This window comes from Ailuropoda melanoleuca, chromosome 2, assembly GCF_002007445.2.
Source record: "Ailuropoda melanoleuca isolate Jingjing chromosome 2, ASM200744v2, whole genome shotgun sequence".
In the NCBI taxonomy this organism is placed as follows: domain Eukaryota; kingdom Metazoa; phylum Chordata; class Mammalia; order Carnivora; family Ursidae; genus Ailuropoda; species Ailuropoda melanoleuca.
This window is the reverse complement of record NC_048219.1, coordinates 152,628,893-152,654,603: the sequence shown is the minus strand read 5'-3', so window position 1 is coordinate 152,654,603 and position 25,711 is coordinate 152,628,893. Positions and strand designations below refer to the sequence as shown.

General features: G+C 36.8%; 1 protein-coding gene across 1 annotated transcript in view; it reads right to left on the bottom strand.

Annotated features, from left to right (window-relative positions):
- Window positions 1–4,297: 4,297 nt before the first annotated feature.
- The window catches only part of FSIP2 (fibrous sheath interacting protein 2), an 88,728-nt gene continuing 67,314 nt past the window's right edge, over window positions 4,298–25,711 (bottom strand). The window contains exons 19-23 of the mRNA XM_019809435.2: window positions 25,299–25,399; window positions 12,982–13,028; window positions 10,251–10,294; window positions 6,986–7,055; window positions 4,298–4,434 (exon numbers count right to left, since the gene is read on the bottom strand). Of these exons, the coding sequence (XP_019664994.1) occupies window positions 4,298–4,434; window positions 6,986–7,055; window positions 10,251–10,294; window positions 12,982–13,028; window positions 25,299–25,399 (399 nt within the window). The remainder of the gene's footprint in view (window positions 4,435–6,985; window positions 7,056–10,250; window positions 10,295–12,981; window positions 13,029–25,298; window positions 25,400–25,711) is intronic.

Sequence of the window (25,711 nt, the reverse complement as noted above, 5' to 3'; positions counted from 1 at the left end):
TCTGTATAATTAACCCGAAGACTGAATTTCCTCAGGGATGATTTCTTAACATTTTGTTTCTCTTAAGTGAGCCATACTTTCCTGTTTCTTTATGTTCTGTGAACTATTTTGTTGAAAACCAGACATTTGAAAACTATAACATTGTAACTCTGGAAATCAGATCACCCTCTTTTCCAGGGCTTGTTGTTTTTTGACTGTTGAAAGCTGTACTAGTCCATTTGTTGAGTGACTTTCCCAAACTATTTTTTTAAAGGCTGTGTTGCTTGTCTTTTATGGTCACTGAAGTCTCTTGTCTTTGTGTTAAACTAGTTTTCATAGAGATTTCCTTGAATACTAGGAGCTAACACACACACACAACCGTCCCCCTCCCCCCAAACACACAAACAAAACAAACAAGCAAACAAGGAAACAAAGAATTCACCCCTCAGTCTGTGCACATTGGTTCTGTGTTAGGGCACTGCTTCAGTACTTAGGGAGGCTTACAGTGAGCCTAAGGATTAGTCTGAGGTGAAACCTTAGGGCCTTTCACATTTTTTTCTGAGCATGAGTGTTGCTCTGGCCATGTGCATAGCTTTCTAAATTTCCTAACATGGAGCTTTTGAATATTCTAATTTCTTTCTTTCTTTCTTTCTTTCTTTCTTTCTTTCTTTCTTTCTTTCTTTCTTTCCTTTCTTTCTTCCTTTCTTTCTTGCTCTTTCTTTCTTTCTGTTAATTTTTATTTATTTGAGAGAGAGAGACAGAAACAGAGCACGAGCAGGGGGGAGGGGCAGAGGGAGAGGGAGAAGTAGGCCCAATGTGGGGCTGCATCCCAGGACCCTGAGATCATGACCTGAGCCAAAGGCAGACGCTTAACCAGCTGAGCCACCCAGGCGCCACAGAACGTCCTAACTTCTTAATGAAACTCCTTAACTTTTTTATTCCAGGGCATTTGGCATCTGTTTTCTCTTTCCATCATACTCTTTTTCCCTGGGCATCTGTGAGTTATTAGTTTGGCTCTCACTGTTTATTTATCTATTTATGTGTTTGTTATTATTATTTTTCTAGAGAGAGAGAGTACGAGTGTGAGTGGGGGAGGGGGGAGAGAGAGAAAGAGAGAGAGAGAGAGAGAGAGAGAAACTCAACAGGCTCCATGCCCAGCACAGAGCCTGACACAGGGTCGGTCTCCTGATCCTGAGTTCATGACCTGATCCAAAATCAAGAGCCAAATGCTTGAACCACTGAGCCATCTAGGTGACCTTTGGCTTGCACTTTTTTTGAGCAATGTCCCCTGCTTTTCTGATTAGAGTTTCTAGTTATGTGAAACAGAGACAAGTGCCTTGCATCCCTCATTCAAGCATCTCCCAGACAGTTGGGGATGGACATATATATGCAATAACTTTCCTATAAGGTTTGTTATACTCCTTATAGAACTAGGGACCAAGGACTTATACTAAGGGTGCAGGTTTCTTTTTCAAGACTGCTACTGTGCCAGGGAGGAGTTAGAGTAAGGGCAAGTAAATACACCACAAATCTTTGCTACCATTTTAAAGTTACCTTTTTCTTGTTCAATTCCTTCAAAACTTTGACTGTTTTCCAGAATTCTGACTAAGTTAATTTTGAGTTTTTGCTTTTTTGTCAGTGTTCCTGTGGGAGATGAGAACTTGGAGCTGCTTACTCCCTTTTGTTGCAATGGATACTGATGATGAGATTTTTTTTTTTTTTTTACAAATATGACTAACACGTATTATGAAATTATGTCTGGATCCATTTTGATTGGCTATTCCCAAGATAAATAATTTTTACTAAAAATTCAGCTTCAAATTAAAGTTGATTTAACTTTTCTTTTTCTAATTCAAGGTATATTTTAGCAGAATGCTCGTGTACCTTCTTGGCAATATTTAGTAACTAAATCACTAAAGAGATGAACATTTGAAATTTATGTACTGATTTTTTTGTAATCACTCATTTTTTTGTAATGTACTTCACTAGTAAAGTTAACTGTTTTTAGAATTATTCTGTATCCTTCATATCATACTCAACTGATTTATTCAATTTTTATAGTAAATCACTAAGCAAACTACCACCAGTGGCATAAATCTAGCTGCCATCTATTTTTGACCAGCTTGAAAACTAAGAATGGTTTTACAGTTTTAATCACTGAAAAAAATCAGAAGAATGATATTTTGTGATTTGAAAATTAAAGTTCAAATTTCACTCTTTATAAATAAATTTTCATTGGATCCGTTATTTGTATATATATTTTCTATGGCTTCTTTTGTGCTACAAAAGGCCCAATGGAATAGCTTTGAAAGAGATCATGTACTCTGCAAACCTGTGGTGTTTATTGCTTAGGCCTTTGCATAAAAAGTGTGCTGACCTGTGTTTTAGCACAGCATAAACAGAATCAACAACCTAAGATGCCTTATGGATTTAAAAGACATTCTTTAGGATCCACAGCTCAGAGACTGTTACTTCCAGAAATTTCAGCTACCAAAAAATTTATCAGGTGTTATGCTTTTTTCCCCAATTTAATCTTTGATACTTTTAGCATCTTTTTCACTAGGTTAGCCAAACATGCCCAAAGTTTCATTTAACGCATGACATTTAACACAGAACCTTTTCGGATTAAGGTTTTTCCTGGGACTTAAATTTATCCATAATTTTAACCACTTTTTCCATAATTTTGACAGCTGTAACAAGTAATTCTGAATTTGATGCTCCTTCTACTTGAGTTGGAAAAAATTGGAAGTTTCCTTTACCATTAAAGAAATTTTATATGAGTACATTATTCTTATATAGTAAATATTTAACTGGATAAATATTTAACAGAACTCTGTGAATCAGAGTGCCTTAAAATCAGAGTGAATTTTAACTGTGAGAGATTTGCTTATTTCCTTATCAACTTTTGAAAAGATGGGTAAAAGCTTTGATAAAAATTGTACAGCAAATTCTTGTTATGCCAAAAGACAGCTTAAAAGCATATGTTATCCGTAGTTTTGATGACATCTGTAAGGATATTTTCAACTTGTATTGTCAATTTAAACCCATTGGTAGAATTCCTCTGAAAATAGTTTTGAACTGGACTGCCAGTCATTTCTCATCAACGAACATTTTTGAAAAGATCTGCATCTATAAACTACATGATTTTGTGTGATCTTTGAGATCAAATAATTTGAGATTATTATAAATAGACTAAATTACCAATTGAATCACTTCATTATCATTAGAATGTAGAAATTCTACCTTATAATCACATCTTTTTCTCTGGAGTTTCCTGTCATTACCTCACTAACTTTATTAAAATCCAATTTTGTAAGACAAAATTTTCTCAAATGTTTCCTCTTTAGCACTGGCTGCTATCAAGAAAATTTTAGATGCAAGGGAAGATGTCACATTCTCTAAAAATTCATGAATCAGCATTAGGGTAGATAGTGATGATGACTGACACTCTTTGCTGTTTTGGATCTTTTAAACAAGATCCTTGGATTCCAGTGGCAAACATGCGGAAGTTGGATCCATATCACAACGTAGCACATTAACTGATTTTGAAAAGTTTCCTTTATCACTGTACTATCTATTTCTCTTGTTAAATTTTCATTTCTTTCTATGTTCTTATAAATAGAGCCCTTATATTCATGAGAAAATGTTTATATAAAGGATTTAATGACCGCTAACAATATATTTATTGATGGTAATTTATCCACAAAATACATTTGTCTTTACTGAAAAGTTTTTTTTTTTGAAGTGACAGGAGTCATTTTATGCATCTTATCCACAGTAATTTCTTCTAAATGGTGCTTTATAGTTGGATCTTTTTGCTCAGGAGATATTTTATAAACTGATGAAACATCTGCATATGGGAAAGTCTGATTTGTTGTATCTGGTATACTTCTGTTTGAACCTCCAAATACACCTTTAACGTGAACCAATCAGTTTCATGGCTGTGTTTTAGATTTCATTTGAGTTCATCTCAATTTGCTAACTATTTTGGTGAAAATACCCTCTAAAAATTTAACAGGAAACATCCAAGGCCGTTTTTTGGTGGTTGCTTAAGTGCTGACTGATTACTGTGTACACTTTTGTCTCTTTATCCTTATGACACGCAGGCAATACTAACACTCTGCCTCATTTCATACCAAAATGCTTATCAAAAGCATTTATCAAACCTTTCTCTTACTCATATTTCTACTGCACTTTCTTTTGCTCTTAAAATTTTGCTCAATATTATAAAAATCATCTCATAGGACAATATATTATGCTTTAAAAACCACTTTATTTTCTAAGGGAAGTAAGCATAGATATATCAGGTATAAAAGCTTCATTGCTCATCCTGGTGAGGTGGTGAGGGAGATTTGGAAATACTGGTGTTAGTTCGAGAAAACACCTTTGACAGAGCTGAAGATACCTTTGCCAGCATTTTAGATCCTTGTTTGGAAATACTAGGCTTGAGAGTTTCTATGGAGAGAGCAAAAAGGTAATATGGATATTTATTAGACATTCTAATTGAGAGAAGTTATACTACAGCATTGATGATTTAGAATTCAGAAAGAGACATTTATAAGACACTTTATGGGATTTAAAAAACATTCACAAAGACTCTTATGATCCTTCTAACACTATTCTGAGGAAATAGGAAGAACAATATCTCCATTTTTGAACACTGAATCTTGGCAAGGTCAAATACATTGCTTAAGGTCATATGACTAGAAAATGGCCACACTGGGAACAGGGTCCAGCTTTGTGACTCTCATGGCATTATTATACCTACTGCATTCTGATGTTTCTTTAGTCAGGTGTGCGAAGAATGTCTTTCTTTATCTAGCAGAACACTCTTGGAAAATGCCTGATGAGCTAAACTCACATGGGAAAGTAACTTTCAACTCTCTATAGTAAGGATATCTATTTCAGAGTACTTAAGTCAAAGTACAAGTGCAGTAAAATTGGTATAATTTCTCACCTACTTTGGGTGAATTTTCAGTTGGCTAACTTCAAGTGATTTTTCTGTTATGTGAGATAAGACTATATAGATAATAAAAGAGTTTTCATTTGGATTCATTTTTCTACATGACTTATTCAGTGTATGGGCTCTTAAAGAATATCATATTTTAATTATCACGAAATGATATTTTTACATGTAAACATATAAAGACAAAAGTGAACATTTATGTACTTTTTTGAAACTGTATGACAGGGCATAAAAACACACTTGACAGTAAAAACCGATATTTTCTTAATTCCAGTACATGCCAAAGTCCATGACTGTACCTCTTGCAGTTACTTGGAGTTGTATCTTTTCGCAAGATAATATTCTATGATTAAAACTAAGATACCCTACAGTAAATTTAACCATGAAGAACAAAATAGCATATTTAGGTTTTTAACTGTGCTGTTATTTTTAAAAATGACCTAAGAATTTAAAAGGAAACAGCCAAAATCTGTATCAGATAGGACGCAAAAGTGTGGATGAAAGAGAAAGGTGTACATTCTGAAAAAGTGAGATAAATTTTTTACTGACATGATTGAAGCATTGTCATAAGACTTCTGAAATTCTCATTGGGGAGGTTAAAGAGCTTCCATTCTTAAAAATTGGTGTCTTATTAAAAATGCAGATTCCTGGGCACCATTACTCAGAGATATTAACTTAGGCAGTCTAGAGAGGGTCCAGGAATCTGCATTGTTAAAAAAATACACTGGGTGGGGCGCCTGGGTGGCACAGCGGTTAAGCGTCTGCCTTCGGCTCAGGGCGTGATCCTGGCGTTATGGGATCAAGCCCCACATCAGGCTCCTCCGCTATGAGCCTGCTTCTTCCTCTCCCACTCCCCCTGCTTGTGTTCTCTCTCTTGCTGGCTGTCTCTCTCTCTGTCAAATAAATAAATAAAATCTTTAAAAAAAATACACTGGGTAATTCTAATGCAAAGCAGTTCCTGGAAACACACTGAGGATACTGCCTCAAATATGCATCCATTCTAGATTCCTTGTATCTTGTTCAAGACCGGTGGGTGGCTAGTATCATAGGTTAATAACGTACATGAAGCTCATCCCTAGAGACAGTAGTGAACCCTGTGTTTGTCTTTTAATAGTTCTTTTCATAGCAAAACTGTAGACTGTCTTTGGTCATTCATTATCCAATATGGGGTTCATTCTGGGATGCAGTGGCAACAATATGGAACCGCATTATGGAGGGAAGCAAAAATGAAGGATCACAGTCAGAAGATCTGTTTTTGGACCCTAAAACCTCTCCATTTGTTGACTGTGTAAACTCAGGCAGTTATTACCTCCATTTTCTCTTTTGTAAATTAGGGCTTTATGATTGACAGACAGAGAGTAGTATGGTATAAGGGATATAGACAAGTTTAGTTTGGTCCACAAAACGTTTCACAAAAGCTTTGAATTATTTGATAAAATTTAAAAGTCAGGAATTTTCACATAAGACTTTCATCTCCAGCTTCTTTTGAAAAATGTTAAGACTTGAACTGGAAGACCTAGCAACAACCCAGTATGTCAGTGATTAAATGTGAGTATCAGCTCCCTCCTTTAGATGGGACATGCCATCTCCAGTGGACCACAGACCCCTGATCAATCTACTGATCTTGTTTATAGTAACTGTCTGGCTCCTGTGGGCATTTGAGTATATGAATTATGGTCATATTGAATGAGTTTAAGCTTTGAAGTTGGGCAGATATGTGTTTGAATCCCAGCTCTGCAGCTTATTAGCCTTGGGGTGACCTTGAGTAACCTACTCTTGCTTTCCTCTTCAATGACTCTCACTTTCCTCTTTAATAAAATGGAGATATCTGGCACCTAATAAATGTTAGTTGCATTATTTATTACTAGGTTTGAGGTTAAAGTAAAAGAACTACATAATGAACTGCAACTGGCTGTACACACACACATATACATAGTTAAGTATATTATTTCAATCTCAGTACTCAATCTCGGGTGTCAGTACTGCAAGGGAGGAGCCAGTCATTCCAGGAGGAATGGTAAAAGATATTATGTTTTGTACCTGAAATGAATTCTTTTGAGGAATACACAGTGCCAGTAATATTCTTGTTTCCTTCAAAGATGGTGATAAGCTGCCAAGACAAAGCAAAGTACATAGTTAATGTTTTATTGGACACTACACACTAGAGTTACCTAGAAATCTCCAAAAGATGTAGTATAACCATTGTAACACCTTACATAAATAGCATCTGTGCTCTGCCATCTCAGAATTATTCTCTGAGACTTAAGCTCATGATTTTTGCCAATTATGGCACTTAGGATTGACCCTTGTCATAGATGTGGACCTTAGCCACCACTAAATGATGATCAGAGATTTTAAGTCACAAAAAATGCCAGCTTTGTCTGCCCCCTCCCTCTTTTGGGTGAACTGAAATAAGTAACGAATTATAAATTCTTTTCTGATGCCAGAGATAATGGTAAGTGGGGAAGGAAAATGGATGTTCACTCTGTAACTCCAATTTCCTGTTATGGAAATCTTAGGCATTTTGGGGCCTGGAGCAATAAAGTGGCTATGTGGACCTGGTCAGGTAGGGAATATGGCTCAGATACTAGCTTTACTCTGTAGGCCTGTATCACCTCTTTGAATGCAGAAGCAGCAGTCTTCTCAGAAATGTGTAAAATAGACCGGGATAGGTTGCTGGGCTTCATTGTATGTATTTTATAATGTTAGTTATTAAATAAATCAATGAAGAAAAATGAAAGAAGGCCTAAATACATGAAACATAAAATGTGTTATGTATAGATTCTGTAAAGACCACCAGGTATTATAAGAGTTTTATCATAGTTCTTCCAAGAGGAGTTGAGGCAGCTTATTTATAAATATATTTCTGGATAGCTGAGGAATAAAATGGAGCTGAGACTATCTAAAGCACTGATTCTCAGTATGGGCTGCACAATAGTTATATGTGGAATTAAAAAAAATGAATCTATGAATCCCTGGGTCCCACACCTCCAATTGAATTTAAATTTTTGAGGGTGGAGCATATATTGATATATTTTTTAAAAATGCCCATATGTGTGAGACTGGCTTGAGAATCCGTAATCTAAAAGCAGAGGGCAGATGCTACCAAGTGTCTGAGATGAGTAAGTACATGTAAGTTCTGCTGGAAACATCTATCTTTGCATTAGGTTTAAGAGTATTTGCCATTTCTTCATGGAACACTGTTATAATCACTGTTTTAGGTTTTTGTCTGTAACTTCCAAAATCTTGGCTGCATTGGATTTGGCATCTCTTGTCCTTTCCCTTAAAGTTGTAGACATTGTCTTATTTCTTCACATGATGAATAATTTTGGATTCTGTCTTGGGCATTTTAAATAATTTATGAGGTTCCAAGAACTGTTAGAATCCTCTGTAGATGGCTGAGTTTTTTGTGTTTGCTAAGTAGGTAATTACCCCGCTTAGATTCAGACCACACATCCTACCCTGCTTTCTGTGGCCGTGTTTCCAATGTAAATTCAATTTCCAAAGTCCTGGCAATACTTTTTGTATCCCTGAGTTAATTTGTTTATACAAGTTCAGGTCAGTTCCATACATGTACAGCTCAGGAGAGACTTTTCAGAAAGATTTATAGGGGATCCTTTTTTGATGATCCCCTGTGACTTCTTTTTTTTGTATCTCTAACACTCAGAAGTCCCCTTTTCTGGTTCTATAGCTAAATGCTGTGACTACCCTCCCTGTGTGCTGTCTCACACATCCCATAACTGCATCCAGGTCTAGGGTGAAATGACAAAGCAGAGAAAAAGTAGCAGATTTCCTTCTACTATTCTTCAGGTTACTGGAGACCTTTTTCTAATTCTTCTGATCAGAGGGAAGGATTTTCTCTGAATTTTAAGTGCCTCAGCAACCTCTGCTGCCATTGCTGTGTAGCTTCATATCTGAAACTTGCCGTGAGGCAGAACCAAGAGACGTGGGAAAAGTGGGAAAAAAGTGAGCTGCTCCTACTTCCAGTCCACAGGAACTTCTTCCTAATTCTGGTAAGAGAGCAATGGTTTCTCCTGAAGATTTGTTCTGTCTATTCTTTCTATGTAATTCCAGGATTTGAACTGCTCTGGGTCTAAACTAGTAGATATGTGGCGGGGGGGGGGAGCAGCAGAAAAACTCATGATTGTATTGGTGATTCGTTGAGTTTTTATTTCCCTCCTCAAACTCCTGCTGTTGTTTATTTTTTGGCGTCCTCAGTAGTTGTCCAGCTTTTTTAGTTGTAAAAAGAGAAAGATGGGGTGGGATGTGCTTTCTCCACCTTACTTTGAACTGAATTGGATACACCAATTTCAAGCACGTTTCACTATGAGAAAAACTGCAAGTGAGAGGAAGGGCAAAGAGCCAAAATGGTCCAGATTAGCCAGGGAGTCAGCCTGGCACAGGGAATAGTCTGTAATCAGGTCATCAGTCTAGAGATTCTCTTTCTCCCCATTATTTCCATATGATTTTACTTGGAAAATATGGTCTATGTGAAGCCTGAGTTTGTCACATAGATGTTTATATTCATAAATGAGGATTAGGTTGAATGAGGAACTAGCCCTGCATCTTCAGAGTTTGGTACGAGTAAGAATTGTAAGATTTGGTTCTGAAAACTACTCTGATAATGAGAAGGGGTTGGAAAATTGATGGATTATGTATGCATGGTGTTGGGGAAACTCAATTAGAAGTGGTATTCAATTGAACCAAGAAACAAAGTAAAATAAACAGAAGAGTATCTGTACTTCAGCCCTCATTGGAAACTCCTAAAAAGGATTAAGGAAGAGAAAATTTCCTGAGTTTATGGTGGAGAGTAGCTGGGCCTTTTGGAAAGCTGCCTTAAAACAATCAATCCTTAGGAATACAGAAAAATAGATGGAATCTGCACTAATTTCCTGCAAGCCAATTTCGTCTGTTTTTGAAGCCGCTATTCCCTCCCTGCCTCCTCAAAGTTCCTCACTTGGGTCTGCCTGTCCTATATAGGGCCAAGTGATGCCCTGTAGGGTTTTCTTCAGAGACTGCAGTAACAGAGTTTAGGAATGGAATTGTAGTTAGGTGCTAGTGAAGAACAGTGGCTTATTCTGTGTACTTAAGCAAGCAGTAATTTAACTGTAAAGTGAGAATTTTGATTAGGGGATTGCTCCAGTACCATGGACAGGTCTCAGCCCGCTGAAGAAATTGTGAATAGGGGTATGCTTCCTGATGTTCCTTGAATCATACCACCCAAGCCCTGACTTGACCATGAAAACTGGGCTATATTCAACTGGACCCCATGTATACCAATTAGAGTTTATTGAAAAATATTTACCTTAACACTGTTTGAATTCTCTGGTGTTTTCTCCTGAGAACTTCCTGTTGGGGAGGAGAAAAACAGGAAAAATAGTATATTTTTTTGGAGGCATGAACAGTACTGAGAGGTCTTACCATTTTTCACCAGAAAGTTCTAGAATTTAGAAATTATTCTAAATTCTAGAAAGAATTCTAGAAATTATTATTACTTTCAGTGTATAGACAATGGGAATAAAACTGAAATAGGTAAGATCCCTAGAATTCTGGGGTGTGTCTTAGACCTTCCTTTAGGAATTATGAAAGATGAAATATGATTTGGTAGGAGAGTCAGCCTCTGTAACTTAATAGCCACATGTTTATGCACAGCTACTCAATCTCTATAGGCCTATTTGTTTATGCGTAAAATGAGAGATTACCTTATAGATGATTCCTAGGGGCCTTCCAGCTCTAACACTCATTCTACATAGCTAACTAAAAGCAGATAATTAGAACAAACAGGAAAGTGCTGGTCTTATGAAACAATTTGAGTGAGAAACAGGAGAAATTTGAGGAAATACCAAGAAGAAATCTGGAGGAATTGCTACAGAACCAAAAGTTGCTTAAATTGTGGGGGAGATTAGTATGCCTATAAAACAAATTTAGCCTAAGGAGTTAGAAATGATGAGAATATTTTTACAAAGCCCCACCACTAGGGAGGCAGAAAATCTGAGTTTCAGTCTTAGCTTCACTTCTTAGAGCTGTGTGAACATTGGCAAATTGAATCTAACTTATTTGACTCTGTTTCCTCATTATGTAGAATGTGAATGAGACTATCCTCCCTGCCTGTCTCACAAAAGGATGCAATGAGATATCTTATATAAAAATATTGTGGATTTTATAGAAATGTAATCATCAAGGGCCAACACAAGTCGTCATTCTCTGCATTATCCTTTGCATCAATGTCCTATTGTCCCTCTTATTTTACTAAATGCTCTTCCTACTATATGCCTATTTTAGGTTCTTGGGATTACAGCTGTGATCATCAAGGAGCTTACGTTCTAGAAGGAGATAGTGAAAAAATAATTAATAGTCTGTCAGATATAAGTGCCAGTGAGAAAAATAAGCAATGAAGTGGAATAGTTAGTGCCATGGTGGGACTGAGGCTACAGTTTCAGAATATTGTCAAAGAAGACCTCACTGAGAAGGTGAAATTTGAGCAAAAACCTGAAGGTGAGGGATGAGCAATGCAGATGTAGGGGGAAGAGCTCTACACAGGGATTAGCAAGAGCAAAGGCCCTGAATGCCTGGAATGTTTAAGGAATAACAAGGTCCATGAGGCTGGAGCAGAGAGCCAGAAAGAGAAACAGAGGAGGAAGTTAGAGAGGTAATGGGGGAGAGGTGATATCCAGATGATATAGGGGTTTGCAAGCTATTGTAGTTTCTTCGGATTTTGTCCCAGATGAGATGGGGAATACTTATCAATATCTTGTTTATGTCCTTACCCTTTGATGCCCACCCCAGGTTACAGTGTAAATTCTATGAGCTAAAGGTCAGTTTTGTTCATGCGTGGGGTTTTAGAACAAAGGAAGTGCTCAGTAAATATTTGAATGAATGAATGAATGAATGAATGAATAATGATTGAATTGGGCAGGTGAAATATTACTGAAAGATGTAAGAATTAAGCATGATCATTGCAACAAAATTGGAAAACAACAACAACAAAAAACACCACACTGCATTTATGGTCGGGAGACTTAGGATCCAGAATTGGCTCTGCCTCTGGCTCAGAGTAACCTTGGCAGAATTGCTTCATCATCCTGAGCTTGTTTCCTCATGTAAACACGAGGGGGGTTATATTAAATGGTTTTTGTCTGACTCTAGCAGCCTATGATTCCACACTACAGGTATGATCACTGATTATCGTGACATATTCTGATTATGGTGTGTTCATAGAATTCTGGCATATTTATTGCTATTCTAGGAATAATCATAATGAAAATAATTTCCCTTCCAAGTTGAGAGAATATATTTTTAAAGTAATTCCTTGAGTGGGTTGTGTGTTTGAATTAGCCAACAGTATACCTGTGGTTTGAGTTTTAAGGCCACTTTACAGTAAACATGACACTCTACTTCTTTTACGTATGATCATTGTTGGAACCACATTGATCCTCTGGGATTTCAAAAAATAGAGAACCAAAAAGTTCTCATAAATGTTCTAAGGAGTAGGTACTAATAGAGATTTTTAAAAATAGTGAAGACCATACTAGTCAGATATTAATGTGAGCAAATAAATTTAGCTCTAAAAGCTCCCTCCCCCCCCGCACACACACTTTTTGTACATTTTGGTAGGACTAAGCACAAAGGAAGGGTAAGAAATCATTAAATCCTAGTATAATGGGCTCTGGCTCAGATAAAAGCTATTGTGTGATGCATCCTTATTTTATGAATATTTTTCACAGGAGCATGGTAAATGTGAATTCATAATGTCATACCATTTTCTTGTTCAAAATCATTAGTAAAATCTTGATAGCAATTCAACAAAGGGAAACTAGTTGGCTCATTTTAACACCTGAGTGATATAGTCCTGGATTATTTTCCAAATAATAGGTAAATTCACAGGAAAAAAAAAGTATCAACCTGGTCTGATAACTGAAAAATTGATGAAAGCAGTAAACAAAGCAGTAAACAAAAAGCAGTAAATGAAAAGTTCATTAAAGCAGTAAAGCATTCTTTTGAATGCTTTCTAATTTAAGAAAAATTATAAATCCAACCTTCTAATAATTTGTCACTTGAATCTGGGGTAAAATCTTCAGTCTCACTAAAACAAAAGAAAAAAACATTTCATTTTTTGTGTATTTATTGAATGAAGAAATTACTGGTTAAGCAAAAGAACAATCTGTCAGCTGTTCTTCATATGGAAGTAAACCTGGAACAATTTACCACCAAGCTTTCAAATCAAATGAAGATCATTTCTAAATTGACATTTTTTTCACTTTTAAAATTTTGGTTAAATATACATAACATGAAATTTGCCACCTTAACCTTTTTTAAGTGTACAGTTCTATGCTTGAGTACATTCTCACTGTTGTGCAACCATCACCACTATCTATTCTCCGGAACTTTTTCATCTTCCCCAGCTGACACTCTGTATCTGTTAAATATTAATACCATATTACCCTCTCTCTCTGTTCCCTTTATGCTTCTATGATTTGACTACGTGAGGTATCTCATATAAGTGGAATCATGTAATATTAGTCCTTTTGAGACTGACTTATTTCATTTAGCATAATGTCTTCAAGGTTCATACGTGTAGCATGTGTGAGAATTTCCTTTTTAAGGCTTAATAATATTCTATTGAATGTATATATCACATTTTGCTTAACCATTCATCTATCAGTGACTCTTGAGTTGCTTCCAGGATTTTGCTTTGCTAATAATGCTGCTTGTGAATATGAGTGTATGAATATCTGAGTGACTGTTTTCAATTCTTTTGGGTATATATCCAGAAGTGTAATTGCTGGGTCATATGGTAACTCTGTTTTTTTAAACTGTCATACTGTTTCCCACAGCAACTGTACCATTTTAAATACCCAACAGCAATGTACAAAGATCACAATTTCTTCACTTTCTTGCCAACACTTGTTTTTGTTTGGTTTTGTTTTCTATTTTGACAACAGCTATCCTAATGGATATGAAATAGCATCTTACTGTGGTTTTGATTTGCATTTCCCTAATGATTAGTGATGTTGAGTATCTTTCCATGTACTTATTGCCCATTTGTATATCTTTGAAGAAATATCTATTCAAGTCCTTTGCTCAATTTTTAATCAGGTTGTTTGATTTTTTTGTTGTTATTGAGTTATAAGAGTTCTTTATATATTCTGGGTAGTAACCTCTTATTAGATATATGATTTGCAAGTATTTTCTCCCATTCTTTTCACTCTGTCCTTTGAAGCCAAAAGATTTTAATTTTGGTGAAGTCCAGTTATGTAATTTTGTTGTTGCTTATGCTTTTAGCGTCATATCCAAGAAATTATTGCCAAATCCAATGCCATGTCCCTCAGGTGTATTTTTTCTTGTTTTAGAGAGAGAACACGTGTGTGAGCTGGGGGTGGGGGGGGCAGAGAGGGAGAGAGAGAATCCTAAGCAGACTTCCCACTGAGCTCAGTCAGAGCTCAGTCTCACAACCTGAGATCAAGACCTGAGCTGAAATCAAGAGTCAGATGTTTAACTGACTGAGCCACCCAGGCACCCCTTCCCCCATGTTTTCTTCTTCTTCTTCTTTTTTTAAATTTTTTATTGTGTTATTTTAGTCACCATACAGTACATCATTAGTTTTTGAGTAGCGTTCCATGATTCATTGTTTGTGTATAACACCCAGTGCTCGATGCAATACGTGCCCTCCTATGCTAACCCAACACCAGGCTAGCCCATTCCCCACCCCCCGCCTCTCCAAAACCCTCAGATTGTTTCCCAGAGTCCATAGTCTCTCATGGTTCATTCCCCCTTCTGTTTACCCCCCTTCATTCTTCCCTTCCTTCTCCTACCGATCTCCCTGCTATTCCTTACGTTCCACAAATGAATGAAGCCATATGATGATTGTCTTTCTCTTCTTATAAGAGGTCTATAGTTTTACTTGGATCTTTGATCCGTTTTGAGTTAATTTTTATATATGGTATAAGGTAAGTGTCTGACTTCATTTTTTGTGTGTGTGATTATTGGTTTTCCCAACACCATTGTTGAGAATGTTCTTTTCCCATTAAATGAACTTGGCATGCTTATCAAAAATCATTTGGAGAGATTTATTTACAGACCTTTTATTTTATTTCATTGCTTTATATATCTGTCTTTATGTCAGTACCATACTGTTTTCATCACGGTTTCTTTGCAGTGGGTTTTAAAATTAGTAAATCTAACTTTCTTCTTCTTTGTCAACATTGTTTTAGTTATTAGGAGTCCCTTGAGAGACCATACAAATTTTAGAATGAATTTTTTCTACATGCAAAAAATGCCAGCAAATGTAATTCTGTAAAAATACTAATCTGTAGAATACTTTGTGTAATCATTGACATCTTAACAATAATAAATCTTCCAATCCATGAAGTTTTTAATTTTTTTAAAGATTTTATTTATTTATTTGACAGAGAAAGAGACAGGCAGTGAGAGAGGGACCACAAGCAGGGGGAGTGGGAGAGGAAGAAGCAGGCCCCCAGCGGAGCAGGTAGCCCGATGCGGGGCTCGATCCCGGGACTCTGGGATCACGCCCTGAGCTGAAGGCAGATGCTTAACGACTGAGCCACCCAGGCGCCCCTTTAATTATTTTTTTTAATTTGAGTACAGTTGACATACAATATTACACTAGTTTCAGGTGTACAACCTAATGATTTGACAAGTTTATTCATTATGCTATGTTTACCACAAGTGTAGCTACCATCTGGCCCCATACAACACTATTATAATATTATTGATTATATTCCTTATGCTGTGCCTTTATTTCCATGACTAAGTCATTCCATAACTGAAAGTCTATATATCCCATTCATCTTTACTCCCTTCCTTCGGCAAGCATCAGTTTGTTCTGTATTGTATTTATTGGTCTGATTCTTCTTTTTGTTTATTCATTGTTTTTTAGATTCCACTTATGAGTAAAATCATACAGTATTTTTTCTTTCTCAGCCTAACTTATTTCACTTCACGTGATTTTTCCATTAATTTTTGTCTCCTTCAGTTTCCTTCAGGAATGTTTTGTAGTTTTTAGTTTTTCTTTTTAGATTCTTCATTGTCAGTGTATAGAAATGCAATTGATTTTTCTTTTTTCTTTTTTTAAAAATTTTTTATTATGTTATGTTAGTCACCATACAGTACATCCTTAGTTTTTGATGTAGTGTTCCGTGATTCATTGTTTGCGTATAACACCCAGTGCTCCATGCAATATGTAATCGATTTTTCTGTGTTGATTTTGTATCCAATAACTTGGATGAATTCATTTATTCTAAAATTTTTTATTCTTTTTTGTATGGAAAATTTAGGGTTTTCTACATATAAGATAACCTTATCTGTGAATAGAGGTCATTGTACTTCTTATCTTACAATTTAGATGCCTTTTATTTTTTGTTTAACTGCCCTGACTAAGACTTCCAGTATGTTGAATAGAAGTGGTAAGAGTGGGCAACTATTTCTGATCTTAGAGGAAAATTCTTCAGGCTTTCCCTCTGAGTACAATATTAGTTATAGGTTTTCCATTTATGGTTTTTATTATTTTGAGGTAATTTCTATTTCTAGTTTGTTGAGTTTTGTTATTTTGAAAAGATGTTGAGTTGTTAAATGGTTTTTCTGCATTAATTTAGATGGGAATGTGTGTGTGTTTTCTTCATCTTAATATGTTGTATTACATTTTTTATACATTGAACCTCCTTTGTATTCCTGGGACAAATCCCACCTGAGTCATGGAGTAAAATATTTTAATGTGCTGTTGAATTCTGTTTGCCAGTAATTTGCTGAAGATTTTTCCATCAATAAACCCATTATAAGTTGAAAATATAACAAAATGGATTTAATACACCTAATTACTGAACATCATAGATTAGCCTAGTCTACTTGCACAAAATCATCTAATACAAAACTTATTTTATAATAGAGTGTAAGTATTTCATGTAATTTATTGAATGTTTACTGAAAGTGAAAATCCGAATGGTTATATGTGTACAGAATGACTGTTTATGTATTGGTTGTTTATCCCTATGGTTGTGTGGATGACTGGGAGCTGTGGCTCACTGCTCCTGCCCAGCATCACAAGAGAGTATCGTACGGTGTATTGCTAGCCCAAGAAAAGGTCAAAATTCAAAATTCAAAGTAGGTTCACTGGATGGGTATCACTTTTACACTATCATAAAGTAAAGAACCATAAGTTGCACCATTATAAGTTGGGAACTATTTGTAGTTGGATCCTGTTTTTTTAAATCCCTTCTGTTAATCTCTGTTTCTTAATTGGAGTGTTTGTTCCATTTATACTAAATTACTGATAAGGAAGCACTATTTTTGCCATTTTGTTAGTTTTTTTTTTTCTGTATTTCTGATAATGTTTTTATCCTTCATTTCCTTCACTGCTGCTTTCCTTTTTGTTAGTGGATATTTTGCAGATACATAGTTGGTTCCCTTTGCATTTTATTTTAGGAATATTCTATACTATTTTTGTTGTTGCTAACACAGAAATTATATATAACCTCCTAAAATGATGACATTATGTCTTGAATCGACACCAACTTAACTTCAATTGCATACAAAACTACTCCTTTATAGATTAATCCCCATTCCTTTCATGCTATTGATGACCCAAATTATGTCTTATATTTTGTACCCATCACCATTGGTTTATAATTTTTTCTTATGTATTTGTCCTTTCAACCCTGTAGAAAATAAAAAGTACAGTTATTAACCAACATTATAATACTGGTTTTTATATATTTGTCCACGTATTTAACTTTACTAGAGAACTTTTTATTTTTATATGGCTTTGAGTCATTGTTTAGCATCTTGTACTTTCAACTTGAAGGACTTCTTCTAGGATTTCTTCTAGACCATGTTTGATGGTAATAAAATTCCTCTGTTTCGTTAGTCTTAGAATGTCTTGATTTTTGCATCTATATTCATGAGAGATATCTGCCTGCAGTTCCGTGTGTGTGTGTGTGTGTGTGTGTGTGTGTGTGTGTGTGTGTCTTTATCTGGTTTTGGTACCAGGGTTATACTGGCCTCATAGAATGAATTGGGAGTTTTTCCTTCCTCTTATATTTTTTTGAAATAGTTTGAGAAGAACAGGTACTAACTCCTCTTTAAATGTTTAGTAGAATTTGCCTGTGAAGCTCTCTGGTCTTGGACTTTTGTTTTTGTTTTTTTTTAAATTACTGATACAATTTCATTGCTGGTAACTGATCTGTTCAAATTTTTCTAATTCTTCCTGCTTTAGTTTAGTAAATTATGTTTCTAGGAATTAATCAGTTTCTTCTAAGTTGTCAAATTTGTTGGCATATGTTTCCACAATATTCTGTTACAATTGTTTGTATTTCTGTGGTGTTGATTGTTATTTCTCCTCTTTCATATTAATTTTGTTTCTTTGGATCCTCTCTTTCTCTTTTTTTTCTTTGCTAAAGGCTTATGAATTTTGTGGATCTTTTCAAAGAACAAGCTCCTGATTTCATTTTTTAAAATATTTTAGCTTTTTGTTTGTCACAGAGGGAGGGGGAGCGAGCACAAGCAGGGGAGGGGGGAAGCGGCAGGCAGAGGGAGAGGGAGAAGCAGTCTCCCTGGTGAGCGAGGAGCCTGATGTGGGACTTGAGCCCAGGATCCCAGGATCATGACCTGAGCCAAATGCAGACACTTAACCATCTGAGCCACCCAGGCATCCCTCCTGATTTCATTTGATTTGTTCTTTTGTTTTGTTTTGTTTTGTTTTTGTTTCTGTATCATTTATTTCTGCTCCTAAGTTTTTTTTTTTAAGATTTTATTTATTTGTTTGACAAAGACAGCGAGAGAGGGAACACAAGGAAGGGGAGTGTGAGAGGGAGAAGCAGACTTCCTGCTGAGCAGGAAGCCCAGTGTGGGGCTAGATCCCAGGACTCTGGGATCATGACATGAGCCGAAGGCAGACGCTTAACAGCTGAGCTACCCAGGCATCCCTGCTCTAAGTTTTATTGTTTTCTTCCTTCTGTTGTGCTCCTGGGTTTAGGTTTTGTTTGTTCTTCTTTTCTAACTCCTTTAGGTGTAAGGTTAGGTTGTTTATTTGAGATTTTCCTTCTTTCTTAAGGTAGGCTTGTGTTGCTACAAACTTCCCTCTTAGAACCATTTTTGCTTCATCTCAAAGCTTTTGGACCATTGTGTTTTCATTTTCATTTGTTTCCCATGTAATTTTTTAAAATTTCTTCTTTGATTTCTTGGTTGACCCATTCATTATTTAATAGCACATTAATTAACCTTCATGTTTTTGTGGTCCTTCTAGATTTTTTTCTTGGGGTTGATTTCTAGTTTCATAGTGTTGTCAGAAAAGATGCATGGTATTACTCCAATGTTTTTTTTGAATTTGTTGAGGCTTGTTTTGTGGCCTAATGTGTGATCTATTCTGGAAAATGTTCCATGTACACTTGAAAAGAATGTGTATTTTGCTGTTTTAGGATGGAATGTTCTGAATATGTCTGTTAAATCCATCTTGTCCGTGTGTTATTCAAAATGATTGTTTCCGCAACAATTGTTGGAGAGGATGTGGAGAAAGGGGATCCCTCCTACATTGTTGGTGGGAATGCAAGTTAGTACAGCCATTCTGGAAAACAGTGTGGAGGTCCCTNTACAGCCACTCTGGAAAACAGTGTGGAGGTCCCTTAAAAAGTTAAAAATTGAGCTACCCTATGATCCAGCCATTGCTCTACTGGGTGTTTACCCCAAAGATACAGACGTAGTGAGGAGAAGGGCCAAAGGCACCCCAATGTTCATAGCAGCATCGTCCACAATAGCTAAATTGTGGAAGGAGCTGAGATGCCCTTCAACAGATGACTGGATTAAGAAGCTGTGGTCCATATATACAATGGAATATTACTCAGATATCAGAAAGAACGAATTCTCAACATTTGCTGCAACATGGACATCACTGGAGGAGATAATGCTAAGTGAAATAAGTCAAGCAGAGAAAGACAATTATCATATGATTTCTCTCATCTATGGAACATAAGAACTAGGATGATCGGTAGGGAAAGAAAGGGATAAAGAAGGGGGGGTAATCAGAAGGGGAAATGAAACATGAGAGACTATGGACTATGAGAAACAAACTAAGGGCCTCAGAAGGGAGGGGGGTGGGGGATTGGGATAGATTGGTGATGGGTAGTAAGGAGGGCACGTATTGCATGGTGTACTGGGTGTTATACGCAACTAATGAAGCATCTAACTTTACATCAGAAACCGGGGATGTACTGTATGGTGAATAACATAATATAATAAAAAATCATTAAAAAAAAAAGATTGTTTCCGGGGCACCTGGGTAGCTCAGTCGTTAAGCGTCTGCCTTCGGCCCAGGGCGTGATCCCAGAGTCCTGGGATTGAGTCCCACATCAGGCTCCTCCGCTGGGAGCCTCCTTCTTCTTCTCCCACTCCCCCTGCTTGTGTTCCTTCTCTCGCTGGCTGCCTATCTCTCTGTCAAATAAATAAAATCTTAAAAAAAACCATAATGATTGTTTCCTTGTTGATTTTTTGTTTGGATGATCTGCCATCGATGTAAGTGGGGTATTAAAGTCCCTTACTATTATTGTATTACTACCAAGTATTTCTTTTATGTTTGTTATTAACAAAATTTTTCTTTTACATTTGTTTTATGTATTAGGGTGCTTCTGTGTTGAATGCATAAAAATTTACAATCGTTTCATCCTCTTGTTGGATTTTCCCCTTTATAATTACATAGGGTTCTTCTTTGTCTTTTGTTATGTCTTTGTTTTGAAGGCTTCTTTGTCAGATATAAGTATTGCTACCCAGCTTTTCTTTTTTAGCATCTATTTGCATGATAAATGTTTCTCCATCAGCTCACTTTCAATCTGCAGGTTTCTTTTTGTCTGGAGTCTCTTGTAGGAAGCATATGGATGGGTTTTTTAATCCATTCTGACACCCTATGCCTTTTGATTGGAGTATTTAGTCCAGTTACATTCAAAGTAATTATCGGTAAATATGTATTACAACTTTTTTATTGTTTTGTGGTTGTTTCTATAGATTTTCTGTGATCTTGGGGTGCCTGGATGGCTCAGGAGGTATTTTCTGTGATCTTGGGGTGCCTGGATGGCTCAGGAGGTTAAGTGTCTGCCTTCGACTCAGGTCATGATCCCAGGGTCCAGGGATTGAGCCCTGTCTTGGGCTCTCTGCTCAGTTGGGAGCCTGCTTCTTCCTCTCCCTCTGCCTGCTGCTCCCCCTGCTTGTGCTCTCTCTCTCTGTGTCAAATAAATAAATTAAATTAAATAAAAAAAGATTTTCTCTGATCCTTTCTTCTTTTGCTCTCTTTCATGGTTTGTTGGCTTTCTTTAGTGATATACGTGGATTCCTTTCTCTTAAATCTTTATATATCTATTACTGGTTTTTGATTTATGGTTACCATTAGGTTTGCATATAACATCTTATGTATAGAGCAGTGTATACTAAATTGATGGTTGCTTAAATTTAAATCCATTTTTCCCTCTTCTCCCTCCCATATTTTAGGTATATGGTGTTATATTTTACATCCTTTTTTTATGAATCCCTTGACTGATTTTTACAGAAATACTTATTGTTACTGTTTTTGCATGTTTTGTTTTGTTTTGTTTTACTTTTCCTACTCTCACTTAGGTCTTCCTTTCCACTCATAAAGTCCATTTTAATATTTCTTGTAGGGCTGGTTTAGCAGTCATGACTTCCTTTAGTTTTTGTTTGTCTGAGACACACTTTATCTCTCCTGTTGTGAATCACAGCCTTACTGGATAGAGTATTCTTGGCTGCAGGTGTTTCCTTTTCAGCATTTTGAATATATCATGCCACTTTCTTCTGGCTTGCTAATTTCTGCTGAAAAAATCCACTGATAGACTTGTGGGTATTTCTCTTGTATGTAATTGTCTTCTTTTCTCTTGCTGCTTTTAAAATGTTTTATCACAACTTTTGCCATTTTAATTAGTATGTGTCTTGGTTTGGACCTCCTTGGGTTGTATTTTTGAGGGGATCTCTGTGACTCTTGGATCTGGATATCTGTTTCTTTCCCCAAATTAGGGAAATTTTCAGCTATTATTTCTTCAAATAGATTTTCTGCTCCCTTATCTATCTCTTCTTCTTCTGAGTTCCCTATAATGTGGCTGTTATTACAATTGATGGAGTCACTGAACTCCCCAAGATTATTCTCTATTTGTATATTTTTTCCATTCCTTTTGTTGACTTGATTACTTTCCATCACTCTGTCTTCCAGGTCATTAATTTGTTCTTCTGCTTCATCTAGCCTGCTGTTTATTCCATAAATTATATTTTTAAACTTCATTCATTGTGTTCTTGATCTCTGATTGGTTCTTTTTTATCTCTGTATTAAGGCTCTCACTGATGTCCTCCACTCTTTTTTTTTTTTTTTGAGAGAGAGAGACGGTGGTGGGCAAAGGGAGAGAGAGAATCTTAAGCAGACTCCACACTGAGCTTGGAGCCCGACACAGGGCTTGGTATCATGACCCTGAGATCATGACATGAGCTGAAATCAAGATTCAGATGCCCAACCGAATGAGCCACCTGGGTGTCCGCCCCCACACACAGTTTTCTGCAGTCCAGTGAGTATCTTTATGGTCATTACTTTAAATTCTCTATCAGGCATATTATTTGTTTCCATTTCACTTTGGTGTCTTGCCGTGGTTTGGTCCTGTTCTTTTATTTGGAAGATGTTTATCCATCTCCTCATTTTGTGTGACTTTCTGTGTCTGTTTCTATATTTTAGGAAAGTTAGCTACTCACTTGCTCTTAATGATAATAGCTTTATGAAGAAGATGTCCTGTAGTGCCCTGCAGCACAGTATTTCCTGTTCCCCAGGGCCTGACACTTCAGGGAGTATCTCTTATGTTTGTTGTGTGTGCTCTGCTGTTGAGTCTTGGTCTCTTTTTTCTTTAGTCCAATTGTTTGCAGAGGCTGTCTTTGCCTATTGTGGGCAGCAAGGTGTGCAGTGGTCTGCTTGCAAAATGAGACCTGCCCCCACTACTGCTGGCACTGAGGTCCTGCAGAATACTCGGGGTCAGGTGATGTGGTATTGACAGAGTTTGGGCTGGTCTTCTGAGGGAGGGGCCTGCAGTAGCAGGACTGAGGTGAGCATGACTGAGAAGGGTGGATCTGCTGAAGTGTGTGTCTGTGGGGGGGTGGGGGTGGCGGCAAGTGGGGCATGGTCCAAACAAGTTGGGTAAGGAGTGTTGGTGCTGCACTGGTTCCCATAGGTGGCCATTGTTTGTGCTGGGGGTCAGGGGAGGGAATTGGCACCTGCCAGCAACTTTTTTCCTGGAGGGGCCTACCCATGATCCCTGTCTCTCACTCTCCCTCCTGTCTGTCCCCTGCCTCTTTCAAACTGCTGGTTGTATGCTGTATCTGCATGGGCTGTTTGTCACTCTGTCTTTTTAAGGACATGGACTCCAATTCCTAACATCTCTGGGCTCTACCACAGCCAAGCCTGCTGATTTTAAAAATAATAGGCTTTAAGTCCTGCTGGTTTTAAGAACTCATGAAATTCAGCCACTCTCTTTCAAAGGCAAATGTTATGGAGATTCATCCTCCCTATTCCGGAGTTTCACAGGGTGAAAAGCCTGTTTTCTGCCCTTCTCTATGCCACTGGCTCCCTCCTTACTGTGGAAGGCCATTGTCCATTTTGCTCCCAGACCATGTTTTTACCCTTCCTACCTTTCTTTATGTAGCCTCTTCTTTGCCTTTAGTTGTGGAGTTTCTTGTACCAGTCTTCAGGTCATTTCCTGGGTTATTTACACTGGCATGGATGTTATCTAGTTATATCCAGGAGACAAGGTGAGCCTAGGGTCCTCCTTCTGCCGTCTGCCGAACTTCAAGGACTCCTTTTTGTCAGATTTTCTTTTAAATGTTTTATTTCCCAAGAATGCTTCCCATCATGCTTCTTTTTAGGGCCTTCAATATTCATTGTATTCTTTTGCCAGTAATCTCCTGCTCTCAGGTGCATCTTGTAGTCCTCTGCGATTTTCATGCACTGTGGCACCCATCAGCTGCCTTCTGTAATTTCCAGGCATAGTTCCAAACTATGCCACTGTCTCAATCTATTTAGATGAGATGGGAACATTCCCTCAGGCAGCCTACAGACACCAGAACAATGCAAACAAGTTCCAGTATGCTTTTTCCATCCCAAGGGAAGGATCTGGGAATTGGGCCATTTCTTCCCAACTGTGTTTTGTCATGTTGCAGAGGGGATTGTGCTAAGGCAAGCAAAAATCTGGAATTGCCTACCATTTTGAATGTGGCTTTACCTTGATTACACATTCACTTGATTATTGCAAATATTTGACTGTTTTTCAGAGCTCATATAAAGTTATTTTACCTGTCTGTAGTTGCTTTGTTTGTTTTGTTTTGTTTTTGTTTCCTGAGGAAACATGGGCCTGTAGTTGCCTGGTTTGCCATCTTTCTCTAAATGAACTTTTATTTGATGTTATCTCTGCATTCTGTCTTCATCATTGGTGTAAAAAATAGGGACATGCTTGCATTAGTAATATATTTTAAAATAACCATTATGCAGGAAAGAGAGGTAATGATGGGTAGCCCCAAAATAATGTCAGTGTCAGTGTCAAAAAGAAACAATTCCTTCATGCTGTGTGGAAAGAAATGTAACCAGGCAAATTTTTCTTCTTATACCCGTTCCTTCTCCTATAATTGAAAATGTTACTTCTTCTGGGTTATGAATATAAGAATATTCATAAACTTAAGAACAATTTTAAACAAGTTTTAACTCTTCTAGATATAGTTATTAGATTTCAAGTCTACAGTATACTTCACTCTCTCTGTCCTCTGAAATTGCCACACACTCCAGACTTTGCTCCTATAGTTGTCCAAACCTGAATTATCTTCTCATATAAATCCTCTCTATACTTAGAAGCCCATATCAAGCTCCATTGTTTTCTAGACTTCATCTCTGAATACTCTACCTTACACCGCCCCCTTTCATCTTTGAATTCTTCTTAAAGGCAGTTATATACACTGGAACATTTAGATACTGAAGAAAGTTGAGCAGGAACCCTTTGGGCTGATAGTGCAGATACCATTTTACCTATCTCCAGGTTAAAAACCAAAACCAAAATACACTAGCAAATTCTTGATCCAAGACACTGTTATACTAGAAAAGTTGTATAAACCAGGTAATTAGAAATGAGGGATCAGGTAGAAAGGGGAAGGCCTCAGGAAGTCTCCACAGTGGGAAAGTATAGGAGGGAAGAATAAGAAGAAATAAGGGAAAATCCAAGACTGAATGCTTGCCCAACCATAGTATTACTAGGGACCCCATTCTTCCCATAAGTGTTATTTTTATCTCAGATTTCTATTTTTATATTGCTTTAATTTCACATACCTGGCAGATGAAATCATATCTTCTTGGTTGTATGAAGATGAACTCATGATTCTATGTATGAAGTAATGTGTTGGTTCAGTACTAAGATTCCTTTTTTCTTTCTGGAAAAGTGAAAAACATGTGTTACATAAAGAATAGTTTGACATGTACTTTCTCACCTTATTGGCATATTTTGCACTCTAATCTACACTATAATGAAAAAAATTACTTAAAAGATGAATGAACCCCTTAATTCTAATTAAAAGGTCTCTTTCCAATACATTTCTTTTTTTGTTTTTTGGAAATAGCTCAGTGCTGATGATCTATATTTTGTAATATTGGAGTTTGAATAGATTTTAAATATAAATTTAAACAGTATTTGAAGAATATAGTTTTCCATTTCTGCCCTTTGCAAATATTTTAAATCCTATCTT